This window comes from Alosa pseudoharengus, unplaced genomic scaffold (genome assembly GCF_046254945.1).
Source record: "Alosa pseudoharengus isolate Yale_2024_CS ecotype anadromous, Long Island Sound unplaced genomic scaffold, YU_APseudo_1.1 YU_APseudo_1.1_scf_18, whole genome shotgun sequence".
Classification (NCBI taxonomy): Eukaryota; Metazoa; Chordata; class Actinopteri; order Clupeiformes; family Clupeidae; genus Alosa; species Alosa pseudoharengus.
Window position 1 is genome coordinate 4,469,458 of NW_027468650.1, and position 13,532 is coordinate 4,482,989.

Genomic DNA, 13,532 nt, shown 5'->3' on the forward strand with positions numbered 1-13,532 from the left:
TGTGTGTGTGTGTGTGTGTGTGTGTGTGTGTGTGTGTGTGTGTGTGTGTGTGTGTGTGTGTGTGTGTGTGTGTGTGTGTGTGTGTGTGTGTGTGTGTGTGTGTGTGTGTGTTCCAGCACTGCTGCGTGCCTGTGCAGACGGAGGGGCCAACCACCTCTATGACCTCACTGCTGGGACACGAGAGAGGTGAGAATGGCCGTCTTGGTCTCCACTTATTGACTACTCTAATGGTGTGAACTTGTGGCAGTCCCCCATTCCATCACCCCCCCCCCCACACACACACATATACACCCCCCCCCCCTCCACACACACACACATACACCCCATACACACACACATATACACACACACACACATCTTCCTCCTCCCTCTCTCTGCAATGAGACAGCTATCACAGAGGCTGTGGTGTCAGGACCGCGTATGACACATCCCTCTAAACCCAGAGAACAGACACAACAGACACATCCCTTTAAACCCAGAAAACAGACACATCCCTTTAAACCCAGAAAACAGACACATCCCTTTAAACCCAGAAAACAGACACATCCCTATAAACCCAGAGATCAGACACATTCCACTAAACCCAGAAAACAGACACATTCCTCTAAAACCAGAGAACAGACACATCCCTCTAAACCCAGAGAACAGACAAATCCCTTTAAACCCAGAGAACAGACACATCCCTCTAAGCCCAGAGAACAGACACAACAGACACATCCCTTTAAACCCAGAGAACAGACACATTCCTCTAAACCCAGAAAACAGACACATCCCTATAAACCCAGAGAACAGACACATCCCTCTAAACCCAGAGAACAGACAAATCCCTTTAAACCCAGAGAACAGACACATCCCTCTAAGCCCAGAGAACAGACACAACAGACACATCCCTTTAAACCCAGAGAACAGAGTCTCAGGCCTCGCCTCTCAGGGAGAGAGAGGGGCCTGGGTTCTGGGCTGGACATGGGATTACACTCTCTCCTGACTGACCATCCATCATGTGCTAGCACTTTCTGACAGGACAAATCCACTGTAGGCATGGTTGGTAGCATTAATAGACTTTGTTGTTTTTCTTAAATTTCAGGTCACGTCAAAATCATATTCAATCAGAAGATATATCCCCAAAAGGGTGTTGCAGTATTGTCTGTGTCCTCTGCTAGATATTGGGTCATTTATCTGCCACACCAGTTCATGAAGGCCAATCAGGTGGCTATAGGCAGTTTCTGGACAGCCCAGTCTCTTAAGAAACTGGTTGTGTTGTTTCACAACAAAATATGTAAATTAGGAGTTAGTGATGCATCTGTCAGGTTGAATATTTAGTGATTTGGGTCTACTTTGGAGAGTGTTTTCAACGTTTTCCCATCAGTGCTGTTTCATTGTTTATTTATGGTGTGAACAGATTTTCTGCAGTCTACTGTGCTTGCCTATCTTGACAGTAGTAATGTGACAGAATGGGATGGTTCCTTTATGTCAACTACAAATGCAAACTCTTGCTGAAACCAATTTCCAAACAGATTGTTTGCTAGCTTAGCTTGGCGTCAGATTGTTTGCTAGCTTAGCTTGGCGCTGCTCTGCTGCTCTTTTGGAGGCTTTAGTCTGTCACTACGTCACTTTCCCCACTACACGCTTGTCTGCCTGTTGACACTGTTTAAACATGCCAATAAGTCGCAGTGGTGTTAATCCATAACATAATTCTCCCATTACAGGTAGTTGTTTAAAACAGAAATATTTACATTAAAGCATAGCTGCTTCTGTTTCATATTTGATTGATGTAAACATGTCATGGTTGTATATTTATGTACAATAGCACTATAAAGTGGATTTAAAAAGCAAATATCAATGTGGAAGTGGACCGTGGGGCCCAGTGGGGGAAATTGCTTGTTGTCCTGTGTCTAGAGCAGGGGTGGGCAACTAATTTCCCGAAGGGGCCACATGACAAACTGGGACTTTTGAGGAGGGCCGGACCCAAAATACCGAACTCAAGTCTGAACTCAATTCTGTCCAATTCTATTCTGTTCTTGTATAACATTAAGTAAATCATATGGTTTTGTTTACTACTCGTAAGAACAGATGAAAATGTGAGGGAGACAAAGGAAAAACAGCAATAGGCTATTTAATTTATGTCCAGTATTTAATCCTCATTCTCGAAAATTATTTTTTGACATTGACATTTTTTTTTTCAGTTTTCAAAGACTGATATAAAAAAGTACTACAATATCTATATAATTAGGCTAGGCCATGAAAATGTGAAGGAGTCAGTACAACCATAGGCCTGTGCCACCATTTCATCAACACTCAGCAATATTTCATCATTAAATCATTACCATCATTAAATTAACTCTATGCAGAATTAGACTACGAAAATGTGGAGCAGACAATAGTAGGCTGTCATTAGTTAATCGACATGCACAAAGAAAACTATTTTAAAAATGTAGGCTATGTTTTTTCTTTAACTTTATGCACAAAACTATGATTGGTCAACTCGCCCTGTGTGTTGAGCCGGCTGCTTCAAGCAACCTGTGGGTAGTAGATCATACTAGTTCGCTAACATAAGCTTTGCAAATAAACTCAGACATATTTTGGTTACAATGACGGGGTTATCCGAATGTAAACTATCTATCTGCCAGTAACGTTTTGAAATTAACACTTCGTATCGCCAACAAACAGCAGGAGTTCGTTCTGACAACCTTTGCGGTGGTGAGCGACGCAGACATAAGACACACAAAACTTTGAAAGGTTTACGCCGACTTAAAGGCAACTGCATTGTGTCGACGCAGAAGCATAAATTCTATTTACCAGCACAATTCAGTGAGGGTGTAACATCGTATGCATCCACGCACAAATGTATGGGCGTACAAATAGCAGTCGCTTTCAAAATAAAAGCAACGATATTGATTTGCGTGCATTATCTCTATGCTAGGCTCTTGACTATTTGTTCTTTCACGGACCTTACGCGGGCCGGTCAGGGAAAGCCCACGGGCCGGATGTGGCCCGCGGGCCGTATGTTGCCCATGTATGGTCTAGAGTGACCGGTCGTTGTCCTGTGTCTAGAGTGACCGGTTGTTGTCCTGTGTCTAGGGTGACCGGTTGTTGTCCTGTGTCTAGAGTGACCGGTTGTTGTCCTGTGTCTAGAGTGACAGGTTGTTGTCCTGTGTCTATGGTGACCGGTTGTGAGCCCCGTTGTCTCATGCCAAGTCTCTCCCATGGTTTATCAACTGGAAGCAAAATGTACCAGCCAGATCTCAGAACACTCAAACCTGTCATTGCTGCATCCTTATGATAGTATGCGGACATCAATACGTGTCCCTGGGAGCGACTCTTATCGAGCTCTCTCTTCCGATCGCTCTCTCTCTCCCTCTCTCTCTCTCCCTGTCACTCTCTCTCTCCCTCTCACTCTCTCTCTCTCTCTCCCTCTCTCTCTCTCTCTCCCTCTCTCTCTTTCTCTCTCCCTCTCGCTCTCTCTCTCCCTCTCACTCTCTCTCTCTCTCTCCCTCTCTCTCTCTTTCTCTCTCTCCCTCTCTCTCTCCATCTCTCCCTCTCACTCTCTCTCTCTCTCCCTCACTCTCTCTCTCTCTCTCTCTCTCTCACTCTCTCTCTCCCTCTCGCTCTCTCTCCTGCTTTCTTTCTCGCTAGATCACCATATGTGTGCAGAGCAGACATTGTTGTCATGGCTCCCACTCACAAAGGAGAATATAATATATAATTATTTATTTATTTATTTTAATTGCTGATTGCTGATTGCTGGAACATCATCAAAGGACTGTGTTTGTGCAAATGAATACACTAAGGCCTCCTGAACTGATGAGGCACTTTAGGAAACTAGTCATCTTTTGCAAAATGCCTTGGAAAGGAGGACCAATCAGAAGCTCAGGCTTCCCCTCAGTATGTTGAAATGAATTCTGGGCGCCCTATGATGACAGACTTCTGCCCAGTTGTTAACTGGGCAAAAATAATGACATAATTTGCAATGTTGCATCTGTAATGCAATCTTTTATAGAACGGACTTCGCTGAACTACCCACACATAGCCCATAATAACCTCACACCCTGCTCAGCGAGATGGTTCCTTATGACCTTTTTAGTTTGCAATTAAGTTTAATGAAGGCCAGCGTTCTGGAAGCACGAATGGCTGCACTGGACCGTCCCCCTAGCAAGGAGACGCTGGTGTGCGTAACTGGTGATATGTGCTTGCTTTTATTTTTTGACTGTGTGTTGGCAGGTGTGTGTGGGTGAGTGTGTGTGTGTGTTGGTGCGTGTGTGTGGGTGTGGGGATGTGTGTGTGTGTGTTAGTGTGTGTGTGTGGGTGGGGATGTGTGTGCGTTTAAGTGCACGCTTGTGTGTGTGTGTGTGTGTGTGTGTGTGTGTGTGTGTGTGTGTGTGTGTGTATGAGTTTATTCCTTTTCCCTGGCTGCCGTGGATAATGTTAAATTTATGCCGTGTATCACTGGCGGTGGGGAGGCTGTGAGAGGAGCTGTTTCTCAACACGGTTACAAAATGGCTGCCATTAAGCATGGCCCCTAATAAATCTTGGAGGAAGTTTGGCCAGCAGATCTCCTGAGCCCAGCCCTGCCCACACCACAGCCCAGCAGAGTGGGCTCCTGAGGCCGCCGTCCCCGTATGAAAGGTTAATTAACTCCAACAGGCAGGTGTGAAAGCGTAATTGAATGGCAACACTCCCTAACAGCATTTCAGGGTCTGGCTAATTTGTCACCCGAAGGCAATCAGAAATCTGGAGTCAAAACGCATTATGTTTTTTTTTATTTTTTGTGCTGTGTGTTTTACAGGTAATAGAGTTAGCCGGGAGATGGGCTCTGCTTGTCTGCAAAAGAGTTAGCCGGGAGATGGGCTCTGCTTGTCTGCAATAGAGTTAGCCGGGAGATGGGCTCTGCTTGTCTGCAATAGAGTTAGCCGGGAGATGGGCTCTGCTTGTCTGCAATAGAGTTAGCCGGGAGATGGGCTCTGCTTGTCTGCAATAGAGTTAGCCGGGAGATGGGCTCTGCTTGTGTTTCCTTTTTTCCGTGCTGCCATGTTATCCAGCCTTGCTGTGTCCAGCGCATAACCTGCCCAGGACCATCCTCTGCCCTCACGGCACGACGCAGCACGGCACGGCACGACGCAGCACGACACGGCACGGCAGGGTAATACGTTGCTGAGGATTTGGACGCGGGTGGAGATAAAGTTATAATAATTGCATTTTTAATGACTTCGGTTTGAGTTAAATGTCAGAGTTCCTTTTTTTCCTCCCTACATATTTCATTGGACACGGCAATCTAGGCAACACAATCCTTCAGGAAAAACATCTTTGGAAAATGCAAATTTCTCATAATGGTTTTAGTTATGTTTGTTTTGTTTTTAGAGGGGTTGAGATTTTTATTGCCGTTATTATTAGGCTATTATACGGTTATTATTCCAGATGTTGGCTGTGTGTGTGTGTGTGTGTGTGTCTGTGTGTGTGTGTGAGTGTGAGAGTGTGAGAGTGTGAGTGTGTGTGTGTGTGTGTGTGTGTGTGTGTGTGTGTGTGTGGGCGTGAATGCATGTGTGTGCTGGTGTGTGTGTGTGTGTTGTGTTGTGTGTTTGTGTGTGTGTTGTGTGTGTGTGTGTGTGTGTTGACTGACTGACCCCTCCTGATTGGTAAGTAAGGGGATGCTGAGAGGCCGGGGCATAATCAGGTAGTGATTGTGTGTTGGCGTAATCAAGTCAAGAGGGTTTGGCCTGATGTGATTTTAAAGAGCCTGTAAGTCATTAGCACACAGCAGAGGAGAGCGTTAGATAGCGAGGGGAAATCACCCCCAGGCCTCCCACGTTAGATGCTCCATGTTCAGCTAGTTATTTCTCCTCAAGTTCTGGAAGTCTACAAGCGTCTCCTTACTGCCTCAAGGCAGGGTGCTATATTCTCCGCCTTGCCGAAGAGCTGTTGACACCTGTATCATTCCATTTGACTGAATTGTTGTTATCTATTCTACACCAGACAGTGCCAGCGCACGTATCACAGACGCACTACAGACCAGTAATGCGTCTGAAACGTCCCTTTGAAGGAGTGGGCACGATCAGAAGGTGCCTGAAGACCTTTAGTTAATTAGACATGTCAGTAACCCTGTGGTGCGCTGTGGGGTTTGGGGTGCAGAATCCACTCAGTGTAATTGCAGGCTTGGTGTTGACTGTAGCTGCAACTGCATGTGGATGTGGCATTGGGATTCCCAAGAGAGCAGTCTGAATTGCAAGCCTCTGCTAACCAGTCCACCAGCGTTGGCTATTGATATGCGAATGGCAAGATACAGGAATGCAGGCGGTGAAGAGAAAGTCCCTTCAGATCTCCTTAGTATCATGGGACGAAATGGTTATCAGGGGAGTTGGCCAAGTTTATTTTTATTTGGAAGTTTGTGTAAATCTTCTCGCATGTGTGAAGGGAAATCACGACAAGAGAAGTTATCTTATTAGCAGGATCCATTTGAAGTAAGGACAAATGTTGGCAATCATAATCCATTTTTACAGATGCAGTAATCAAATTGTTGATGAAGACGTTTCAAACCCAAAGTCTAAAGTTGAATCTGTTTGTAATATCTACGCACAAATGTTCACATCCCCTGCGGTATTAACATAACACTTGAATGCGTGTGCATTATTCCTCAGTAAGCCTTTGGCTCCGCTGACGTGTGCCTTTGGCTGCATTAGTAGTGAAATGTCATGAGGAAAGGTCTCATTTTGCTTCTCTTTAAATTCACCAGTGATCCATCTGCTCCCAAGGTTATTTCTGCTTGCCTGCTCATTAAGGTGGAAGTCAATTGGAGAGGGCAATACTCTGGGTGTGAAGGCTATAAAGAGAAAAAAAATCCATCCCATTCGAAAAGTCTCTTCTCCTCTTAACAATTAAACTGCAGCACAAAAGCAATACATTTCCACAACTACAATGGTGGTTTCCGTTTTTCTTTCATTTCAGATAAAGAAAAGCCAGGCTGTTGCTTAGATTGACCTGGCAGATTGCCCTCCATGTGAAGTTAATGTGCAGGTGTTGTAGACTTCACCACTGGCCAATCAGAGACGGTCTGAAAGCCTCCAGCATTTTCATTGTTTTCCCACTTTGTTACTTTGACAGCAGAGATGTGAATTCTTTTAATTTCTTCTTTGTGTAGAATATAAATTGATCGTATGAATGTAAGCATAGAGGATGTGATTCAACCAGTCAAATAATTCCTGGCCAGGAGTTTAGGAATGCAGATGAATACCTAAATGCTCCAAAGAAAACAGTCGATGCAAAGCACCCTGTGCCAACTAAAGCACTGTTTCATGGACTATGGTCAGGGCTGAGGAGAGGTCAGTAATATGAGTTGGTGTGAGCTCTGTTCACGTGGACCCTGTTGCTTGGCCAGTAATGGTGATCTGTGGGCCCGTGTGGGGAGTTTGGACGTGAGGATTTGTTTGTTTCCGACGCTCTTTGCGCTGGCGCATGTGATGATAAAGCTTGCCGTCTAATCCCCGACTGTATCGCTTGTGTCCAGCAAACCAGAACGCCAGCCGCGCTCTCAACGACTACATCCACGAGCCACTCGCGCGCGAAATCGTAATGTTGAGGGTTTAATACCTTCAGATAGCAACACTGCATCCCATTACCCCTTTCTGCGCCTTCAAGGTAGAATGGAGGAGAGAATGGGAAAAAAGAGCGGGAATCAGAGGCACCTTGACATAGCCGTCGCTCTCAAAAGGAATATTTGATTCACCAAAGCGGAGAAAATCTTGTCATTGTAGCGTTGTATCTTAAATCTGTATAGCCACACAGTCGTTGGGGCATGGCATATGTATTCACAGAGTGCTGGAGAGCTAGACAGGCGTGCTGCGCTTTGTCTGTCAGAGCTCATCTCACCTGCCTCTCTGTCTCTGTGTGTGTGTGTGTGTGTGTCTGTATGTGTGTGTTTGTGTGTTTCTTGGGATGGAGATAGTGGTTTGGTGAATGTCAGGGGAGCGAGTGGCGGGCAGACACCTGTCAGTGGGCCTTCTCCTGCCTCGTATCACACTGACCCCTGTGTGACTGAGACGTATTAAAAAGAAACGGATAGCTGGCCCAAATTACACTTTTTCCCCTTTTGTCTGTTCCTTGAAGCTTCCTCCCGGACTACATAAGCGGAGACTTTGATTCTATAAAGCATGATGTCAAGGCCTTCTATGAAGAAAAGGTAAGTCATCTTCATATTCACTGTAGCTGTATTGCATTAAAAGATTTGAATCAGATCAAATGTGCATAGGTAATTATTATAATCATAATCTTCATAATCTGGACTATTTGATTGTCTATAGAAGAGAGCCTCTTGGTTAGTATAGTTTAGTATTAGTATACTCTTTTGATCCCGTGAGGGAAATTTGGTCTCTGCATTTATCCCAATCCGTGAATTAGTGAAACACACTCAGCACACAGTGAAGACACAGTGAGGTGAAGCACACACTAATCCCGGCGCAGTGAGCTGCCTGCTACAGCGGCGCTCGGGGAGCAGTGAGGGGTTAGGTGCCTTGCTCAAGGGCACTTCAGCTGTTCCTACTGGTCAGGGTTCGAACCGGTTACAAGTCTGAAGCGCTAACCAGTAGGCCACGGCTGCCCCAATTTGGTTCAAACGGACCAAAGTACTGTTGTTTGCACATGCCTCCTATAGAAGTCAAGTCAAGTTTATTTATATAGGGCATTTCATACCAGAGGTCATTCAATGTGCTTTACATAAACCAAAGCATAGAAGGGTAAACAAAGGAGCACGTGGAACAGGACACAGGAAGTAAACAAAGCTAACAGGAAGTCACATGAGGAGCAAATGTGCTTCAGTTGTACACTGACATTTAAGTACAAACTATGAGAATATACAGAACACAGAACACTTGTGTTCCTATGGTGTTGTTGTTTCTCCGTTTAATCTTAACGTAAACATAAACCATTGAACATAATGTAAACATAAACTATTGAATATTTTAATGAAGATGTGTTTCTTTATTCATGACCAGCCTTCAACGTCTGTTTTTGCTGCTGAACTTTAGCAGCCCTCTCACACTCAAGCCATTCACTTCTCCAAGTTGCCATAGTAACCATGTTCTGATTTTGCTTCTGGTGCGAGGAAGCCAGACTTGACCACAGCCAGTGCTGAGACCTGGGATGTCTTTCTGGCAGACTTGCAAAAGGTTATAAGTCCAGATCAGCTACTTATACGCACAGCTCAGCTTTACAGTTAGAGGGTCCTCTAGAAACTCTTTTCCTTATCCAGGGAAAACAAATTCAATCCAATCAATAAACCAATCAAAAATTAAATCAATCGATCGATCAAACAATCAATCAGTCAATTTATTTAGTGTGCAACATCACCATGTGGCATGGTCCCAATACACTTTACAAAATTCCAAATAGTACAAATCTGTACTCTTACTAGTTAATATCCAGGGGTTGTAAGTGAGGGGCTAGTTTGTCCCTGGGCATGCTTTTGACTTAAGACCAACTAGCAGCTAATTAGCCTTTCGGTAGTCATACTTGGTACTTGTTTGTCACATTTTTACAAAATAGTAGACAACAGAACGGTATGCTTCTTTAATGCTGCCGTGAATAAATAGCCGCTAGTATTGCAGTGATATTTGCCCTGTTCTGTTCATTTGTGAGGTTTCACATACATGTGAGCGAATATGGCGGACGCTGAACCTTTCTATTCTTTTGTTCAACAAATCACACACATCAGTTAGTTCTTCAAAAGGAAGCCCTCAGGAAGAGCACATTTCAACCCAACGTCCTGCTCCGAGTTCAACTCCATGAGTCACATTCCTCACTACAGTTTCGCCTGATGGTAGCACACGCTGCCACAGATGCCACAGGTGCCTTGACAGACAGGCAGGCAGGCAGACAGGCAGACAGGCAGGCAGGCAGGCAGGCAGGCAGGCAGGCAGACAGACACAGACACACAGACAGGCAGATAGACACAGACACACACACAGACAGGCAGATAGACACAGACACACAGACAGGCAGATAGACACAGACACACAGAAAGGCAGATAGACACAGACACACAGACAGACAGATAGACACAGACACACAGACAGGCAGGCAGAGAAAGAGACTGAGGTGGCTTTGTTCACCTCCCTTGTGCTTTCAGGGCTGCAACCTGATGGAGACAGCAGACCAAGACCTGACCGATTTCACAAAGTGCCTGGCCATCATGGTGGCGAAAATGAAAGAGCAGCAACTCCAGGTACAACAGCACTCATTCTTCATAGCCTCCAGCACCTTTTCTCTCATTCTCCTCTCCTATCCCTCTTTTTCATTCTTTCTCTCACTCTTTTACATTCTCTCTTACCCTTTCTATCTCTCTCTCTCTCTCCCTCTGTTCCTGTCATCACATCATACTCTTTCAACCCCGAAGCTCAGGGCAGTGTGAATAAAGGGCCCATTATGACCTCCAAGCAAATAAGCAAAAAGCAGCAATTGTGCTGTCCACTCCTGCCCTCCTTCATTCTTCATTCTTCATTCTGTTATCTCCATCTCTCCCTGTGCTCTCTCTCTTTCTCTCTCTCTCTCTCTTCCTTTTTGATTTGATTTTTTTTATTTGATTTTGACTCTTCCTCCATTTGTTCATCCTATTCTCTTATTTCTCTCTTTTTCTCTCTCTCCCTCTCTCTCTCCCTCTCCCCCCCCCTCTCTCTCTCTCTCTCCCTCTCCCCCTCTCTCTCTCCCTCTCCCTCTCCCCCTCTCTCTCCCTCTCCCTTCCTCTCTCTCTCTTTTTCCCCCTCTCTCTCCCCCTCTCCCCCTCTCCCTCCCTCTCCCTCTCCCTCCCTCTCTCTCTCCCTCCATATGCATGAGTACAGAGTCATTCATAAACAGTGTGAGCTTCTGATCCAGTCCCCTTCCGTGCTCAATCAGCAGAGCAATCAGGAGGGCCAGTATTGGTCAGCAGACATCTAGAGACATCAGGAGGGCCAGTATTGGTCAGCAGACATCCAGAGACATCACATGGAATTTTGCGGCCCAAAGGAGCGATTAGGAGGGCCAGTATTGGTCAGCAGACATCCAGAGACATCAGGTGGAACGTTGCGGTCCAAAGTACTAATGTGAAACAGGTCCAGACTAGAAAAAGAGGACAAATAGATTTCTTTTAACAATATTTTCTCCCCTTCCCGACACAGCCATTGATGGATGTTCTGGTATATTGCCCATTGTAGTTTTATTGCAACAGCAAAGGGGATGAAAGCTGTTTTTTGCCGACTCCTTTGCTAAATCTATTGTTCTGTGTCGCCTCAAGTGATTGTCAGCGTGCGCCGCCTTCATTCATCAGCCGTCAGGAGGATGAGTGTTTGTCAGATTGCTATTTCAGCTCTTCCTCCGCACGCTCCAGTCCTCGCTGACAGCCCTGATAGACTCCAGTCTCGCCCAACACTCACCCAGCATGGCCATCCCACTCCTGAGAAAAACAAAAACTACCCCCCCCCCAAAAAAAAAAAAAGACTAATTGTTAATTTGTTTTGTAATTGGCTTCCCACAAGGGTGTTTGTCTTAAGACTTATTCTGATAGTGGTGGAGTAACAGTAGTATTTTCAGTGGATACGCAATACTGAAGGTCTACAGTGCACTACTCCGTTATGTGCTGTTATGTGGTGGTAAGGTCTACAGTGCACTACACCGTTATGTGGTGGTATGGTCTACAGTGCACTACACCATTATGATGTGTTATGTGGTGGTAAGGTCTACAGTGCACTACATTGTTATGTGGTGGTAAGGTCTACAGTGCTCTACACCGTTATGTGGTGGTAAGGTCTACAGTGCACTACACCGTTTTGTGTTGGTATGTGGTGGTAAGGTCTACAGTGCACTACACCGTTTTGTTGTGGTATGTGGTGGTAAGGTCTACAGTGCACTACACCGTTATGTGCTGTTATGTGGTGGTAAGGTCTACAGTGCACTACACCGTTATGTGGTGGTATGGTCTACAGTGCACTACACCATTATGATGTGTTATGTGGTGGTAAGGTCTACAGTGCACTACATTGTTATGTGGTGGTAAGGTCTACAGTGCTCTACACCGTTATGTGGTGGTAAGGTCTACAGTGCACTACACCGTTTTGTGTTGGTATGTGGTGGTAAGGTCTACAGTGCACTACACCGTTTTGTGGTGGTATGTGGTGGTAAGGTCTACAGTGCACTACACCGTTATGTGGTGGTAAGGTCTACAGTGCACTACATTGTTATGTGGTGGTAAGGTCTACAGTGCACTACACCGTTTTGTTGTGGTATGTGGTGGTAAGGTCTACAGTGCACTACACCGTTTTGTTGTGGTATGTGGTGGTAAGGTCTACAGTGCACTACACCGTTTTGTGGTGGTATGTGGTGGTAAGGTCTACAGTGCACTACACCGTTATGTGGTGGTAAGGTCTACAGTGCACTACATTGTTATGTGGTGGTAAGTTCTACAGTGCACTACTCGTTTTGTGGTGGTATGTGGTGGTAAGGTCTACAGTGCACTACATTGTTATGTGGTGGTAAGGTCTACAGTGCACTACACCGTTTTGTTGTGGTATGTGGTGGTAAGGTCTACAGTGCACTACACCGTTTTGTGGTGGTATGTGGTGGTAAGGTCTACAGTGCACTACACCGTTATGTGGTGGTCAGCTGCTCTATGTTGTTAGACTGTTTGTGTGCTACACTGTAAACAAGACACGACCACCTGCCGATGACTCTGAATTAGTGCGGAAGTGCACGTCACATAGCTAATACAGCACACTATAAAGGCACGTCACATAGCTAATACAGCACTCTATAAAGGCACGTCACATAGCTAATACAGCACTCTATAAAGGCACGTCACATAGCTAATACAGCACTCTATAAAGGCACGTCACATAGCTAATACAGCACTCTATAAAGGCACGTCACATAGCTAATACAGCACACTATAAAGGCACGTCACATAGCTAATACAGCACTCTATAAAGGCACGTCACATAGCTAATACAGCACTCTATAAAGGCACGTCACATAGCTAATACAGCACTCTATAAAGGCACGTCACATAGCTAATACAGCACTCTATAAAGGCACGTCACATAGCTAATACAGCACTCTATAAAGGCACGTCACATAATACAGCACTCTACAAAGGCACATGTTTAACTGCACAATTTTCATGTTATGTCCATTTTTTCTTCTTTGTTGATGCTTCATATCATTTTGAGTAATTTCCCATAGACCTGCTTTCAAAAATGTGGACCTTGCAGTCGGAATTGATGTTTGTTATTCAAAGTCAAAGTGTCTGTTTATTGCACGTTGTGCACATCTACCCATGCTGATTGGCTGATGATTTAGTGCTGCCAAAAGTCCGTTCCTCATCAGCTGACCAGTGTGTGCAGTGCCGTGCTGTGTGAGAGGGTTCTCATCAGCTGACCAGTGTGTGCAGTGCCGTGCTGTGTGAGAGGGTTCTCATCAGCTGACCAGTGTGTGCAGTGCCGTGCTGTGTGAGAGGGTTCTCATCAGCTGACCAGTGTGTGCAGTGCCGTGCTGTGTGAGAGGGTCCTCATCAGCTGACC

General features: G+C 45.3%; 1 protein-coding gene across 1 annotated transcript in view; it reads left to right on the forward strand.

The window, feature by feature from the left end:
* Positions 1-13,532, forward strand: part of tpk1 (thiamin pyrophosphokinase 1) — a 58,554-nt gene that overhangs the window by 15,130 nt on the left and 29,892 nt on the right. The window contains exons 4-6 of the mRNA XM_076290123.1: positions 117-186; positions 8,095-8,167; positions 10,112-10,207. Of these exons, the coding sequence (XP_076146238.1) occupies positions 117-186; positions 8,095-8,167; positions 10,112-10,207 (239 nt within the window). The remainder of the gene's footprint in view (positions 1-116; positions 187-8,094; positions 8,168-10,111; positions 10,208-13,532) is intronic.